The sequence below is a fragment of the Poecilia reticulata genome, chromosome 19 (assembly GCF_904066995.2).
Source record: "Poecilia reticulata chromosome 19, P_reticulata-male-v2, whole genome shotgun sequence".
NCBI classification, from domain to species: Eukaryota; Metazoa; Chordata; class Actinopteri; order Cyprinodontiformes; family Poeciliidae; genus Poecilia; species Poecilia reticulata.
In genome coordinates, this window is record NC_088848.1 from 6,366,749 (window position 1) to 6,383,822 (window position 17,074).

A 17,074-nucleotide genomic window follows, 5' to 3' on the forward strand; every position below is an offset into this window, starting at 1 on the left:
TCTTTCTGTCAGTCCAGCACTCCTGAATTGGAGGGTGCCACACTTCTAGGTGAGGGCGGTGGACCAAGGGTTGAACATTGCAGAAACAACAGACGCACAGCAACAGGAGAATAAGAGCGTGGATAGGCACGGCTAGTCTATCCTGAGAGGATGGAGAACGCACACGCAAAGTCAACGGCAGAATGCCTGTCTTACTTCGGGGTGAACGAGAACGTCGGCCTCTCTCCCGACCAGGTCAAGAAGAGCCTGGAGAAATACGGCTTCAATGGTGAGAATCCAGGCAATGGGGATGGAGGGGTTTGGCATTTAGTCAGTTCAGAAAACTACGTTACTTCCACCAGACATTTTCTGGTTTTCAGTTGGGTTGACGTCAGCGTAGCTTTCTGAAAACTCTCGTTGCTTTAGAGTGGACTTGCAACAGCTGATAAAATGCAGAGATACTGAGAAGCAGAGACTTTGCCGGCTGTGAGGAGCTATTTAAAGATAGCCGAAGAAGATGGCTGGAGAGCGAGAGAGACAGGTGACGGCTCAAGAAACTTCCTGGGTGATATATGGACCGGCTCAACCAGCAGAGGCAGATAATTTTAGGGTTGGTAATGCAGATAGGGCCTTAGATGGGTTATTTGCTGATATATCTGATCAATAACCGTAGGCTGAGGGTCTTCATTGCATAAATTGTCTGTAAACATTTTAATGAATGATCATTTGACAGAAGAACACTGCAGCTTGACTTTTTTTAATTAAAGTTCCTTCACAAATTTGAGAAATCTTTGCGTTTTGATGAATTTATGTTGAGAATTTCCCCCAACATTTCATGAAAACATGCTTCTTCAGTGAACACTGACTAAACGATGCATTTCCTTGTCTCTCTCTATCTCCGCCATGCCTCAACTTGATCTCCAGAGCTTCCTGCTGAGGAAGGTAAGTGTCCACTTGAGTACCTCCTCCACATGCGCGCCAATTACATTGAGCAATCCCATTAAACAATGACATAACAGCAAAAGTTGGACGATGTTTGTCCATCATTGGCGACGATTTCTCAATATTCCCTCCCGTCATTGGCTGATTTGACTGTTTGTGTGTCTCAGGCAAGAGCATCTGGGAGCTGATCATTGAGCAGTTTGAGGACTTGCTCGTCAGGATCTTGCTGCTGGCCGCATGCATCTCTTTTGTAAGTTATTTCATGCCATTTATCTTCCACCTTCATTGACATCAACACATTTAAAGCTTTAAAAACACATGAAGATATTCACTTTTTCATTCCATCTTCAATCACAAAAACCAATGTAGCAAATCCAGACTTGTCAATCACAACCCTTGTGGCCGCTTTTGTGAAATACAACTCTACATCCCCCCTTCTTCAAAGCCCTCGACCCCTCTATGTATTTTTAAAGACGACAACTTGAGAAGCCGCAGCGCAAAGGGCTTGTAGGAGGTGTATTAATTGCTGTGCCTAGTTTTCGTGGCCAGCTGTCACGATGGCCTTAGAAGGCGAATATTAAGAAGCCAACGGGAGACGGGGGGCCTGTGAAAGTGTAGGGGGTTGGAGGGGTGAGGGGTTTATTTTAAGAAAGCCCCCAAGCTGAGGGGAGAAACCGAATCCTTCGGGAAAGGTCAGGCGTGAAGGAAGAGATGGAGGAACTCCTCAGGAGGAAACCAGGAGAGGAGAGAAGCTACAGGGTTAAAATTAATGAGGATTGTGTCATCATACAAATTATGTTCAAGACAGTTGTTCAAAACAAAACGTAAATATTTGATAACCCAAGCACAGAGTTGGGTAGTAACTACATTTACTTCAGTAATGTTTTTGTAAAAAGTCTTGTAAAAGTCTTTTTGCTTTCACCTGAGTACTTTCACTATGAAGTATCGCTTCTCGCACTTGAGTAAAAGTTCTGTAAACTCTACCCACTGTGAGTAACGTCACTGAATGAAGAAGCTTGTTTTCACACAAAAAATCACCAGACAAACACCTGCAATTTTAGTTTCATAATACATTGAAAGAAATTGATTTTTTGGCTGCTTTTGTTGGTGTGTAATTGTTATTTATATTAATTATTTTCATATTTATCTTTAAAATACTAAAATGTAGTTACTAAAATGTAACTATCAGATAGTTACTTTAGTCTATCTGATTATGTAATTTTGATGTTTTGATCAGTTACACAGTACTTGAGTTGCAATTTTACGAAACATTTTTTAGTGCTGCTCTTACTTGAATGCACTTTCTGGGTACTCTACCCACCTTTGTCTAAATATTTATACATTTCCAAAGCTTCAGACAGTTTTATTTCTCTGATTCCCACCAGGGAATCACCTGAACAGGGTGATTTGTTGACTGTTTTTCCTGCTCTGACCTCAGGTGCTGGCCTGGTTCGAGGAGGGCGAGGAGACCGTCACCGCCTTCGTGGAGCCCTTCGTCATCCTTCTTATCCTCATCGCTAACGCCGTCGTCGGAGTGTGGCAGGTCGGTGACACCGGCCCAAGACATTGAGCAATATCTCCACTTGTATCCATTTCAGCGATGACAGAAAGTACTCAGGTTTTCGGTTACGGCCCCTGTTCCGCACCCAGACGCGGTTGCTTCACACCGAAGCTAAAAATAGCTCAGAGATTAAGCCAGTTTAATTCTTCTCATCATGCAGAAACTATTAGTCAGTCTTAAAGATTATGGAGAACAAGCAGCTGAAACGTATCTCTGCTGGTGTTTTTACGGATGCAAACAATGAATGGTTAATTAATGGTTTACTGGATTAGAGTTAGAGCCAATCGATTACCTTCACTAATAACGTCCGCTTAGACCTTGTTGTAGTTTGGCTTCCATCCAGCAGACGGCGCCGTTGGTCATCCTTAAACGGATGGCGGATCAGGAAAAAGAAACGGTCAAAACGTAGTCTGGTTTGGGATGGAAAACTTACTTTATGTGGTTCTGTTTTGAAATATAAACATTTGACAAGCCTAAGTTTAACCTTAATAGCGCACATTTAGCCGAGCAGCACCAACTTCTCATTCAGAAATTACTGATTTGCTAGGAAGGCGAGGATGTGATGATGACATTATATCTTATATAATGTCATTATCACATGATGACATTGACATTGTTCAGATATAATGTTCACATTATATTTTTAACTTGAGCATATTATGAAAAATTTAGCCCTTCGTGTTGTAGAAAGATGGTCAAATACAAAAGAAAACTCAGCTTTTTAAGAAAATCGCTGCTTGGCAATTAGACCAATAAGAGCAATTAAATTTAGTTTAACTCATCCTTAGCTGTTTTCTTCAGTTTTTAAATCTTGCCTCAATATTATCAGAAGTGGGCAGAGTAACCAAAACCTTTGCTCAAGTAAGAGTAGCACTACTTTAACATATTTCTACTCAAGTAAAAGTAAAAAGCAGCCGTCCAAGAAATTACTCAAGAGTCTGCTCAAGAACTGAGTAACTGATCAAATTATCAATCCTTTAATATTTAGAAATTACATCATCAGACGGACCAAAATATAAAGTTACGTGAAAAGTTTGGTATTTTAAGGACCAAAATGACAATAATTCAAAACAAAAACCAACAAAATCAGGCAAAACAAAAAAATTCCAAATCTGTTTCTTTCAATAAAAAGGTTAAAAAAAGTTACTTAAGTAAATATAATTGAGTAAATGTAACTAGTTACTACCCACCTCTTAATATCATCTCCTCACTTGTCTGTCCTCAGGAGCGTAACGCTGAAAGCGCCATCGAGGCTCTGAAGGAGTACGAGCCTGAGATGGGCAAAGTTTACCGTTCTGACAGAAAGAGTGTGCAGAGGATCAAGGCCAGAGAAATCGTCCCCGGAGACGTTGTGGAGGTGTCCGGTAAGGGCTGTCCAGGCTCGTCACTGTGGCTGAAAGATTGGATTTCTGTGAGATGATGAGAGACAAAAGGCCCTGACAGCAAAAAGTACCACAAATATTGGGCTTTGTGTAATCTTTTAATTCTACCAGCACTTTCCTTTAGACTGAAGAGACATTCATGTTTCGGATTTGACCCAGCATGAGTTCTGATTTGAATATGACAGAAAATCTGTGAAGGGAGATAAAGATGATGGCGATGGCAAAGAGGCCTTCCAACCTCATCATCACCGTAGATAAATGTTTGTTTTTACTTTAATGTATTCTTTATCTTATTGTATTATCTTTTGAGAGATGTCTGTCTCACTTTTTTGTTGGAGAATTAGGGTCATGCAAAGAAAAAAATAAAATAACACTATAAGAATATCATCATAAAATAACAAAAATAAAGTCTGTTCTTGTATTATTACAAGTTTATTCTTGTAATAATATTAGTCCTCAAATTTTTTTTTAATAATTATCATGGTAATACTTCGTCGTTTAATTCCTGTCAGAAATAAGCTTCACGGTTGAATGGATTTTTTTTTACCTAAATATTTATTGAAATGTTCCACTTTGAAGATACAACCACATAGCAGCTTGAGCAAACCTATTTTATAATAACTACATCACAGTAACATAAAACTAAAAGTCCATTGTGGGGCTACAACTAATCAACGCCAGAGAAATGAAAAATAAAATAAAAAGTCGAACAAACAAAAAACACCGCTTCTGAAAACAACAGGGATAATTGAGCATTATCAAACGAACTGGAAACAGTTTTACTTCCTGCTTGAAGTTTTGATGAATTTCAGGCTGTGTTTAGGGAATCGGAGCGAACAGTACGCTCATGGCAAAGCGCGGTGCCTTTTTAAGGCGACGTGTGCAGCGCTGCGGAGCAAACATGCTGACTGTAGAGAATCGTGAGTATAAATACCCTGACCAGCGGCTGCTTCATTTCTTCTCCCCAGCCGGCCATCGCTCACTTTCCTTCATCTGTCCTGTGCACCTGTCATCCGTCCAGCTGGTCTGCTCAGCTTAGTGCCGCATTAAACTTCGCTTCATTATGAAATCCACAGGTTGATTTATAGTGTTTTCCAATGACTTAGGGATCATTTGCAAATTAATTCTCAGCGGTATTGTCCTTGTTTTGACACATTTATGTTCTCCAGTTAGGGAGAAGCTAGATTAGATACGACACACCAAAAGTCAGTAAAACAGGATAATAAATTATTTAAAAAACAGTTAAACAAGGTAAAGTATGCTGAGGAAAAAATAGAAAATAACAAAAGACTCAGCTTGTCCTAGGCTCAAGCCATTTACTGCATGTCTGCCATTTTCCTGTCAAAAACTGTTTTTTACAGGCCACCAGTGCCAAAAAGACCCTAAAACTGAATGATATGATCATTTCACACAGTCGTGGTTAATTATTTAGACCATTCTTAATGATTAAAGGATGATTAATGTTGGTATTATTTCAATCAAACCCTTCTCATAATGGCTGGGCAGCTTTTTCTGCATGTTTTGATTGGTAATTTTATAATTTTATGTGTGGTGCTGAGCTCCAAGGCCTCCATGCCATCACCCTAATCTTTAGTTTCCTTCACAGTCTCAATCTGATTCAAGCCAGGACTCCGTCTGGCCGCTCCAAAACATTAACATTACTTCCAGTTGTGTTAAAAATACTTGAAAATTTAAAGATCCCCTTAAAACAAAATCTGAATAATTATGGACTTAAATATTCAGATTAGTTTCTATGTGTTTATTTGATCTTTTTTCATGTATTTTAATAAAAAAATTTGATATTGGCTTTTGGTTGCAGCTGTAGAAAAACTCATCCACACTTCAATGAACCCTTCATGGTTTATGTAGGAGTTCAGTAGATAATTCTCTATAATCTCAACAGTTGGTGACAAAGTCCCCGCTGACATCAGGATTGTTTCCATCAAGTCCACCACCCTGCGTGTTGACCAGTCCATCCTCACTGGTAAGGTCTCCTAAAAAACATCTTAGTTGTGTTTTTATTCTTCCATTTCTGTGGCTTTTGGTAAATCTTTTGTTTTTTGCTCCTCAGGTGAGTCTGTCAGTGTGATCAAGCACAATGAGGCCGTCCCCGACCCCAGAGCCGTCAACCAGGACAAGAAGAACATGCTTTTCTCTGTGAGTGCCCTGCTGCTGTCCAGTTCATCACCAGTTTGTTTCTGTTGAACCTGACGTCGTTCATCTAACTGACTGCTGCTGCAGGGCACCAACATCGCTGCTGGCAAGGCCATTGGCGTGGTTGCAGCCACCGGCGTCTCCACCGAGATCGGCAAGATCCGTGACCAGATGGCCGCCACCGAGCAGGAGAAGACTCCTCTGCAGGCCAAGCTGGACGAGTTTGGTGAGCAGCTGTCCAAGGTTATCTCACTCATCTGTGTCGCCGTCTGGGCCATCAACATCGGCCACTTCAACGACCCAGTCCACGGTGGCTCATGGATCCGTGGTGCCGTCTACTACTTCAAGATTGCTGTTGCTCTGGCTGTGGCTGCCATTCCTGAGGGTAAGGAGGGCAAATCAAGAGTTTTCTTTTGTTCTCTTCCTTGTTTTCCTCTTTGTTTATCAATTGACTTTTAAGTGTCCTTCATGAACACCAAGGTCTGCCTGCTGTCATCACCACCTGTCTGGCTCTTGGCACCCGCCGTATGGCCAAGAAGAACGCCATTGTCAGGAGTCTGCCCTCTGTGGAGACCCTGGGCTGCACCTCCGTCATCTGCTCCGACAAAACTGGCACCCTCACAACCAACCAGATGTGTGTGACCAAGGTGGGTGTTTACTAAAGCAGAATGGTAAATGGCCTGCACTGGTATAGTTCTTTACCAAGTTCAGAGGACCCCAAAGCTCTTCAAACATTACATTCAGTCATTCAATGTTATGTTCCTGTTGGTGTTTGAAAAGGGGCCAAAGCCAGCAGGTGACTAACATACTTCTGTATCACTTGATGGCATGCAGAGGAGGGCATGTAAGCATTTGAATCAACTGTTCTCTAACAGAGACGCATCTAAAATATGCAGGGCAGTGGTTCCTGAGGACCGGAATTGAGAAACACTCTTCTATCGGGCGACGGTGATAGAAGTTTGTCTTTTAACCGGTGGGTTGCTGGTTTGAGATGGTAGTGGTAAGGTGGCCCTCTGACCATCACCAGCAGTCAAGGCGGATGAAGTGCCTTGTCTAAAGACAGGGGCTCAAACTGGCAACCCACTGGTTACAAGATGAACTCATCACTACCTTCACTCCGTTGAAGAGTGTTTCTCAATTCCGGTCCTCAGGAACCACGGCCCTGCATATTTTAAATGTGTCTCTGTTCCAGAACAGCTGATTCAAATGTTTGCATGATTTCCTCTGCATGCCATCTGCTGCAGAAGCCTGACTTGAATAATCACCCACTTATTTAAGTCAGGTGTGTGACAGAAGGGAATCACCTAAAATATGCAGGGCAGTGGTCCTGGAGGACTGGAATTGAGAAACTCTGCTATAGAATGTTATGTTGATAGTTTTCTGTCAGAGATTGCATTAATCAAAGGAAAGCCAATCGTTGTTTCCTCTCCTTCAGATGTTTGTTATCAAGAACGTTGATGGGGACCATGTTGACCTTGATGCCTTTGACATCTCTGGCTCCAAGTACACCCCCGAGGGCGAGGTGTAAGTCTGTCTTCACTACAATTTGTCAGAGACCATTGATGCTCTTGAATCACATATTTATTTGGATTTGCCCCTTTCCCATCAGTTCCCAGGGAGGTAACAAGGTGAACTGCAGCCAATATGATGGCCTCGTTGAGCTGGCAACCATCTGTGCTCTGTGCAACGACTCCTCTCTGGACTACAACGAGGTAAACCTCAACGCTGCCTGTGTGCCAGAGAGAAACCCAACCAATGTCAGTGATGAAACCAAGTCACCTTATCATCATCTTTGTTCTCCAGTCCAAGAAGATCTATGAGAAGGTTGGTGAGGCCACTGAGACTGCCCTGTGCTGCCTTGTTGAGAAGATGAACGTCTTTAACAGCAATGTGAAGAACCTGTCCAGGATTGAGAGAGCCAACGCCTGCTGCTGTGTAAGTTTGCTCTTCACAAACAAAACTACGAGAATCATTGCTCTTGGTTAAATATTTAGCGACTGTGATGTACCTGATAGAAATGCCTCCCTTCTCTTTATCCTCTCAAAGGTGATTAAGCAGCTCATGAAGAAGAACTTTACTCTGGAGTTCTCCCGTGACAGGAAGTCCATGTCTGTATACTGCACTCCAGGAAAGGGTGACGGTGGCGCCAAGATGTTCATTAAGGTGGGTTCTTATTCTGTTGTGCACCAACCTGAGCCTTAATAAGGCATTCCTTATCCAATCCTGCTGTCTCTTCAGGGTGCCCCTGAGGGTGTGATTGACAGATGTGCCTATGTCCGCGTTGGCACCACCCGCGTTCCCTTGACCAACGCCATCAAGGACAAGATCATGGCCGTCATCAGGGACTGGGGTACTGGCCGTGACACCCTGCGTTGTCTGGCTCTTGCCACACGCGACAGCCCACTCAAGCCAGAGGAGATGAACCTTGAGGACTCAACCAAGTTTGCCGATTATGAGGTGAGACATGGATATCAGCTGTTTTGAGATGTCGAGTCAAAATACCATAGTTCACCATATAACAAAGTTAAGATTGTTGCCTTTATCTGATGGTCTTTGGGATAGAGATGGAGTACATCCTAGAAAGGCCACCAGTCCATCAAAGGACAACATAGAGGCAGTCATACATAGGGCAAGTTAGAGAGACTACTTAACCTAACAGCCATGTATTTGGACAATGGGAGGAAGTTGGACTACCCGGAGAGAACCCATACATGCGCAGGGAACTCTATGCAAGGATTCAACTCCAGGACCTTCAAGGCAACAGTGCTACCAACATATACCACACACAACATATAACACAACCACCTACATGTTTATCTTGTCTGATTCTGTACTTGAGATATTACATAGTATTGATAGAAATTTTCTTCTACAATAACCATTAGTTGTCAAAAAAGCACAAAGCAACCCCATGCCAGGTGAAAATTAAAACACTGATGGGTTTGAGACATCTTCTGTTAGACAATGTCTTGACTTTTTATGCTTGACTTCCTCCTGTATGCAATGACCAAAACTCTGAAGGGGCAAACGATACCAAAGCACCAAAATTTAGGAAAGGATGTAAAGTAGACGCGTTTGTTGAACCGAATACGTTGTGTGCACATAAAGTGTTCATCCATTAACCATGTTGTGTGATGGAGTAACAGTCCGGCAGTGGGAAGCTTCTTTTAAATCACATGATGGTGTAGCAGCTTTGAAACCACGACCAGAATCCAGTCAATGATTTGCTTGATATTGAGATTTTAACAACATGCCTTAATTGTCACCCTTCCCCCCTCAGACTGATCTGACCTTCGTTGGCTGTGTTGGTATGCTGGATCCCCCTCGTAAGGAGGTCACTGGCTCCATTGAGCTGTGCAGAGATGCTGGAATCCGTGTCATTATGATCACTGGTTAGTATCAGACAATTTCACAATCTGATCGCAGGCTGTGTTAATGTAATGCCTCATTCATAGTAAAATGATAAGCATGTTCCTGGAGAGTTAAAACAATCCTTCGAATGGGAGACCAAATGTTTCCCTTTGGATTCTAGGTGACAACAAGGGAACTGCTATTGCTATCTGCCGTCGCATTGGCATCTTCGGTGAGGATGAGGATGTTTCTGGTAAGGCCTACACTGGACGTGAGTTTGACGATCTGCCCATTAGCGAGCAGTCCGAGGCCGTGCGCAGGGCTTGCTGCTTCGCCCGTGTGGAGCCAGCCCACAAGTCCAAGATTGTTGAATTCCTTCAGGGTTACGATGACATTACAGCCATGGTAAGAGCTCTGCACCTTGCGATGCAGCATTAACTTGATATGTGTGGTGTCATTCAGTACATCAAAATCTAAATGATGGTTATTTATTCCCTCCTCAGACCGGTGATGGAGTGAACGATGCCCCGGCCCTGAAGAAGGCCGAGATCGGCATCGCCATGGGCTCTGGCACTGCCGTTGCCAAGTCTGCCTCTGAGATGGTCCTGGCTGACGACAACTTTTCCTCCATTGTGGCTGCTGTTGAGGAAGGCAGAGCTATCTACAACAACATGAAGCAGTTCATCCGCTACCTCATCTCTTCCAACGTCGGTGAGGTCGTCTGGTGAGTGACTTGCGTGACTTAAGCAATGTCTTTCTTTTGTTCCTTGAGTTAACCTAAGTTGTCTGTTTGTTCAGTATCTTCCTGACCGCTGCTCTGGGTCTGCCTGAGGCTCTGATCCCCGTCCAGCTGCTCTGGGTCAACCTGGTCACTGATGGTCTGCCCGCCACCGCTCTGGGCTTCAACCCCCCTGATCTGGACATCATGGGCAAACCCCCACGTTCCCCCAAGGAGCCTTTGATCTCTGGATGGCTGTTCTTCAGATACATGGCTATTGGTGGTAAGTAAGAGATTTAGTTTGGGTTTCATTTAATTGTAGGACAAACTCTTGCAGACGTTGATGCTGGTGTCCAACCCCAACAGGATACGTTGGTGCTGCCACTGTTGGCGGTGCTGCCTGGTGGTTCCTCTATGACTCCACCGGACCTGGCGTCACCTACTACCAGCTGGTAAGCTATGGTGTCTTTTTCTATAAGTTTTCCACCAATACAGCTGAAATGCCTCGCTGAGCCCCCCCATCTTTCTTGTCTAGTCCCACTTCATGCAGTGCCATGATGAGAACGAGGACTTCGCTGGTCTCGAATGTGAGATCTTTGAGGCAGCTCCACCCATGACCATGGCCCTGTCTGTGCTGGTCACCATTGAGATGTGCAACGCTCTCAACAGGTTCTAAACCTTCATAACCACAAATTAATTTTAGGTCTGCTGTGTTGGCCTCAACTGATGTGTCCCTGTCTTTTTCCAGCCTGTCTGAGAATCAGTCTCTGGTGCGTATGCCCCCATGGAGCAACTTCTGGCTGCTTTCCGCCATGACCCTGTCCATGTCCCTGCACTTCATGATCATCTATGTTGACCCACTGCCCGTAAGTCCATTGTACCAATTTTGTCTCTGAATTCCATACATATTTTAAAGGTGACCTACTATGCTTCCTGAACAGGTTAGGATTAGTCTGCAGGCTATGCAAAACACGATTAATCTTTTTTGCACAACATAATTCTGAGATTGATTTTGTGCAAAAAATTTTATCTCCTATAATCCAAATAAGCTGATGCTGGCCAACTAAATGTTTACACTCCCACACGGAAATGGATATACAATCAATCATACAACCTTACATCTTTGAAAAGCAAACACGGAGCCTTATGCACCACCAACAAGAATGCAGCAAGTGCTCTCTAGATGGCAAGTCATAAATCCTAAGCAACAATGGAAGTACAAAAAATTTGCAAAATTTGAATTTTGCGTAATAGATCCCCTTTAAAAAGTCTTAAATTTGACTTGCTGAAAACTGCAGATACTCTGATGAAGGAATGTCAGTGGGGGACCACCTGTTGGTTGCGACTTAATCAAAAGGTTTTAAAAACTGCTCGTTTTCCAGACACCAAAAAAAATGTCTTGCTTTTTTAAAGCATCTGGGCTGTTTTTAGAAGCAGTTGAGACCCAAATGGAAGTACAAATAAGTACAAAGTGATTTTTGAGAGGCCATTTTTAAAATGAAAGTTGCTCTGACCTCCACCTTTAACCTCCGCCTCCACAGATGATCTTCAAGCTGACCCATCTGTCATTTGAGCAGTGGATGATGGTCCTGAAACTTTCCTTCCCCGTCATCCTCATTGATGAGGTGTTGAAGTTCATGGCCCGCAACTACGTTGAGAGTGAGTAGCCTCACGCTTTTGGGCGTCTGCAATTTAAAATAAGTAAAAAGTTTCCTGAGGTAACCATTCATATTAATTTCTCTGCTGGATAATTCATTAATACCTAATTGTTTTAAGGAATTATTAATATTTTTACAGTTTTCATCACTGCATAATTTCCCTTCATTAACTTCCATTAAGTTTGTTTGATCTTACCTGACCTGTGTCATGTCTCTCACCTCCTTTCATCATTAATTCACTGACCCTTTCTGCTCATTTCCAGAATAAATTTGAACAACCCATCTCCGTTAACCTGTAACTAAAACAAGGTATTCCACTGTTTGTCGCTAGTGGTGATAAGGTGTGCATTAGCCGTTGATGTTTGTGGTTGTTTGTCTTTTCCATGTCCGGTACTTGCATTTAGTCTGTGTTTCTCTGCAATTTTAAACAACAATATAGAAAAATAAATTTTACAGTGCAGCTGTTGGCTCCTGTTAGTTCTGCTTATTGCTAGTTTTGCTTCCGACACCGTGCAGGTGAGTTGGTCTCGTCTGAGTCGTCACTGTTCAACGTCGTGTTGCTTTGGGTTTCCATGTCTGGTAAAGAACAGGCTTAAAGTTTAGACATCTTCTACTAAAACATGTAGAAAAGTAACCTTTAATTTGAGTTCATTTATTCAGTGGGGGGAAAAAATCCCACATAGACGAATAATTGTTTTTCGAAAATACTAATAATTGGTGCCATTGGTTTGTCTGAGAAAAATCCGCATTTCAGTAAAAAGATTTCAAAAGTTTTGAATGTTATATAAAAAATATGTAGTTTTTAAACCTTTGATGCAGATAACCAGCCCAGTAAATCAGTGGAAACCATATTAGCATCAATGTAGCTTAAACAGTTAGCATTACAAAAACAACTGTTCTCATTTCTGTGAGTTTAGGTAAGGCCAGTTTAACACATTCAACAACCATGCAATTAAAAGTGCTTTACATGATGAAAACATAATAAAAATACACTGCAGTGATAAAGTAAATGGCAGTGAAGAATTGAAACACAGATGAAATTTATGATGTATTATTAGTTAAAGGCAACACTAAACAAATGGGTTTTTAGTCTTGATTTAAAGAAACTCAGTGTTTCAGCACTTTTGCAGTTTTCTAGAATGCTGCTGCCCCATGTTTGGTTCTGGTTTTGGTTTTGGTTCTGGTTGCTGAGGAGACCCAGAACCAAAAGACCTGACTGGTCTGGAACATTAATACAACAACAGCAGATCTTTAGTGTATTTTGTGCTGCAACGACAAATGCGCTGATTAGTTTCTCTAGATCAGGGGTCACCAACTCCAGTCCTCAAGGGCTACCATCCTGTACCTTTTAGATGTGTCTCTGCTCAAACACACTTGGATCAAATAAACTGCTCGTTTCCAGCCTATTGCAGAGAGGAATGAATTCTGGTGAGGGAATTTAGACATTTTGAAGCAGAGGTGAATCTAAAAGTTGCAGGATGGGAGCCTTGAGGACTGGAGTTGGTGACCCCTGCTCTAGATCTTGCTGCGCCTTTAATCATGAACATTTTCTTCAGGTGATAAAAGGCAGACTTTGTAACCGTCTCCATGTGTCACTGAAGGTTCAGACCTGATTTAGTCCCAACACCCAGATTTCAGGCCTGATCAATAGTTTCTAGCTGTAAAACCGACTGTGTGCTGCTGACTCTGGATCGCTCCTCTTTAGGTCCAGCTAGTTTTTTTCTGTTCAGCTGAATAGAAACTTGTGGCTCAACCATTTGAACTAAGCATCTGTTCAGTGGTTGAAAGGATTCATGGTCGCTTGGTGACATTATAATTAATGTAGAGCTGAGTATCACCTGCAATGGTCAATTTCATAATTTGTTCTGAGCATGTAGATTTTAAATATGAGGGACCCCAAGATGGAACCCTGTGGTTCGCCACTGGTGTTTTTATAACCCGTTAACAAAAGGGTTCAACGTTTTTAAAAATTCACTGTTTATGCCTTTACTTTTTCTACACTTTGCTTTTATTTGACATAAAAATCTCCGTCTTTCTGTTTAGATTAAATGTGATTTATTCAATTCAAGGTATGTCAAATGCAGCATTTTTTTAAAGTAATTTTAGGCCTTTGGATAAAATACAAATTACTTTAGCTGAGAGTTAAAATTTAATTACACTCAACAAATTATCTTGTGTTTTATTTTAGATTTTAAGAATTTCAGACTGCTTGCTTCCCCAGATTTAAATAATGTCCAAAGTCTGTTCTTTGTGTTTCTATGCATTTAAAAATTGCATCCTATCTAATCGATCTGTTTCCTCTTCACCAGGCACAGAGGCTAAAAAGTAGAAATGTAGAAGAAGAAAATCTTCTCGAAGCGAAGAAGAGAGAAAGCGAGATCATAACCAAAAGGGGAGCCGTAGTTTTCCAACCAGTAGAAGAAAAGAAGAGAAAACACTGGAAAAATAAACATAAAAACGATAAAAACGTAACAAAAATGCACCGAAAAACAGCCTCCACCTAGAGAAGATTGAATTGAATTAAAGGAGAGAATGCCTGCTGACAAAGTATTAAAATATTTAAGATTTTATTCTAAGACTTAAAGTATGTATTAAAGGTGAATTTTTTTTGTTAACCTCTTGGATATTCTCAGCTGTTGTTTTTGTGTCCTCTGTCCATTTTCATATGATTGACTTTCCAGCTCAGTACTTTTATTCTAGTCTTTGTCGCTCTTTGTCTCGCGCAGCCTCCCTGCTTGGCCCGGACTCTGTACAGCGTGTTGTAGGGTTCCAAAAAGTGACTTCATAAGGGCAGAAAAAAATAAAACAATAAAAACGCACGCGCCTCCAGCTGCCAGTGTTCGCCGTAGGTACCATGATGGAGGTCTCATGGCATAAAATGGCCACTCAGCCACAGCACTTCTGGTCTTATTTATTGTTTACGTGATGAGCTCTAATAAAGTGACGATTAAAAACTTTTTTTTGTGGAACACATTTATTCACTTTTAGACATAACGAGGTGCAGTGATTACAGTGTTGAAACTTTTTTTTTTTTGATAGTTTGTTTTGGTTTTAAGCTTGTGCCAAATTTGCTGACAGTGCTGCTGTTTATGTGCTGAACAGAGTCAGTTCGTCGGCCTTTGGTTTGCAGGAAATCGTTTCAGAAACCCCTCCAGATCCTCTAGATGAGGCTCCTGAACGGTATGTTGACGTCCTTCAGTTGCTTTTCGTAATCCTCGTCAAACATCTTTGACTGCTCGGGTGTGAAATGGTTTTTCCAATCCCCCACTTCACCTGTATTAAAAAGAATTAAAAACATTTAAACCTGGGGTAAAAATTAGAACACAGTTGGATATTTAGATACTCAGAAAAATCAGAAGCAAGTTCTTGGCTGATGCATCTGATGGTAATTTGCCTTGTTTGGTCACATTTCCTGGGAATTAATTATTCTTATGAAAGTTTATTTGTTTGGCTAGTTTTTGTACCCAAAAATTTTACTCGAGTTAAACTTAAACATATTTTTTCTTAAGTGAAATGTAGACAACCAAGAAATTAAAAAGTTTAGTCAAGTACTTAGTAGCTGATCAAATTATCATTTAATATTTAATAACTACATCTACATGGCCCAAAATATAAAGTTAAGTGGAATTTTGATATTTTAAGGACCCAAGTTAAAATAATTTATAAAATTACAAGATAAAGCCAGGCAAAATAAATTTTTCCGAATCAGTTTCTTTCAAAATAAACTTACGAAACTTTAACTGCAGGTGTGTCTCTCTGTCTGGTGAATGTTTGGTTAAAACATGTTTGTTTTTCATGCAGTGGGTAGAAAATCCAGAAATTTTACTCAAGAAATACTTCATGATAAAATTACTCAAGTTAAAGTAAAAAATAAAGCGGAATAAAAATATTCCTAAAACTACATTCTTCCCAAAAGGTTACTGAAGTAAATGTAACTGAGTAAATTTAACTAGTTACTACCCGACTCTGGATACAATACAGCAAGAAAATACTGAAAACTGAAGGTTTTGCTACTTTGACTAATTCAGCTGGTAATAATTATCTGACCAGTTGGGGGCGCTCATGGAGCACTGGAAATTACATTTAGACGGTGATTCTTAAATATGAATTTAAAAAATCTATTAATACTGGGAGGCATAGGTAAAAGTAATAAAATAAGTAATAAAAAGCGGCAGAATACTGAATTCCACACCATTTGTCCTGATATTCATTATTCATAACTCGGACGTGACAGGAGTTGATTTTTCCTAACATCCCTTCAATTCTGTGACAGCAGCTATGGTGGTGCTGAGGAGCCATTTTCATATCAGCAATCATCACAGGTGACTGGAAGCTAATTACGGTAACAAGAAACAATTATATTATGAAAACTCCTGATATGAGCTGAAATTAACTGTAAATTTATCTTTCCTCTAACGTCATAACGTGGATGTGGGAAACCCAACCAAAGTGTGTTCCAACTGCCAATCAGAAAACCAGTGGGATGTGGTAATTGCTATGGTCAGTCACAAGCTAACTACTGTTAGCAACACAAGCTAGCTAACAATAAGACTTTTCAAGTATTGAAATGTTAAAGGAGCATTCACTAACAGATAGCACACAATGTGACTATAAAGACTAGCTGATATAAAACCATCAGATGTGGAAAAAAAAAACATTACCATGACTTAAACATGGCAGCCATATTGGATTTTGAGGTTGGGGGTTAGTGAGAAAACCCTGAACTTTCCCACTTTTTTTTCTTTTCTTAGTATTTCACATTTGCCAACTAAACAATTGATAAAAACTATATTTAATTTTTCTCTTTTTTAACTGAAAAAGTGATAGTAAGGTACGTCATTTCCCATATTTAGGATCACTACATCAAAGCAACCTTAGTTTGATCGCTAACTTGTATATCTGCGTATATTTCCGGATATTGTGCACTGCCAAGTGATTCACTTGACTGACTCACCTTTCCTCATGAACGGGGAGATGGACTGATCGAAAACAGGCGATGGGACGCAGGAGTAGTTGGCCATCGGGTTCTCCTTCATGCTCTTGAAGGAAGTGAGCTCTACGATCCGGTTGATGACATCATCAGAGACCGACAGGTCCAGATACCTCATGATGCGCTCCACTTCGCGGCGGGGATTCTGTAGGGATTATCAGAACGCTATTCACACTCAGACAATCAACCGTGACAAAAACTGAAGCATAAATTAATGAGTTGGTTGAAGTACACTGCAAAAACACAAAATTTTACCAAGCATTTGGTTTAGTTTCTACTGCAAATATCTTGGTTTACATGAAATAAGACAAAACTAACTTAAAAGTAACTTTTCAGCAA

The 17,074-nt window shown here is 41.1% G+C and overlaps 2 protein-coding genes across 4 annotated transcripts in view; one reads left to right on the forward strand and one right to left on the reverse strand.

Moving 5' to 3' along the window:
* atp2a1l (ATPase sarcoplasmic/endoplasmic reticulum Ca2+ transporting 1, like) lies at nucleotides 1-14,703 on the forward strand. Of its 3 annotated transcripts, none has more exons than XR_014085051.1 (24): nucleotides 1-268; nucleotides 904-921; nucleotides 1,089-1,171; nucleotides 2,360-2,464; nucleotides 3,708-3,846; nucleotides 5,768-5,848; nucleotides 5,936-6,021; nucleotides 6,106-6,403; nucleotides 6,499-6,665; nucleotides 7,454-7,542; nucleotides 7,628-7,730; nucleotides 7,822-7,953; nucleotides 8,065-8,181; nucleotides 8,257-8,475; nucleotides 9,299-9,410; nucleotides 9,551-9,774; nucleotides 9,873-10,093; nucleotides 10,168-10,370; nucleotides 10,454-10,539; nucleotides 10,623-10,756; nucleotides 10,836-10,953; nucleotides 11,629-11,746; nucleotides 12,009-12,086; nucleotides 14,055-14,703. XR_014085051.1 is itself a non-coding variant. In XM_081600594.1 (24 exons), exons 1-23 carry the CDS (start codon nucleotides 151-153, stop codon nucleotides 12,011-12,013), a joined length of 2,976 nt encoding a protein of 991 aa, XP_081456720.1. In that variant the 5' UTR covers nucleotides 1-150; the 3' UTR covers nucleotides 12,014-12,054; nucleotides 14,055-14,703. The 3 variants fall into 3 exon arrangements, 2 of the variants coding, with proteins under 2 accessions (XP_081456720.1, XP_008435000.1); XM_081600594.1 differs by having other exon boundaries at nucleotides 12,009-12,054; XM_008436778.3 differs by lacking the exon at nucleotides 12,009-12,086.
* Nucleotides 14,143-17,074, reverse strand: part of sult1st6 (sulfotransferase family 1, cytosolic sulfotransferase 6) — a 16,175-nt gene continuing 13,243 nt past the window's right edge. The window contains exons 7-8 of the mRNA XM_008436777.3: nucleotides 16,700-16,880; nucleotides 14,143-15,018 (exon numbers count right to left, since the gene is read on the reverse strand). Coding sequence (XP_008434999.1) covers nucleotides 14,906-15,018; nucleotides 16,700-16,880 — 294 coding nt within the window. The 3' untranslated portion in view covers nucleotides 14,143-14,905. The remainder of the gene's footprint in view (nucleotides 15,019-16,699; nucleotides 16,881-17,074) is intronic.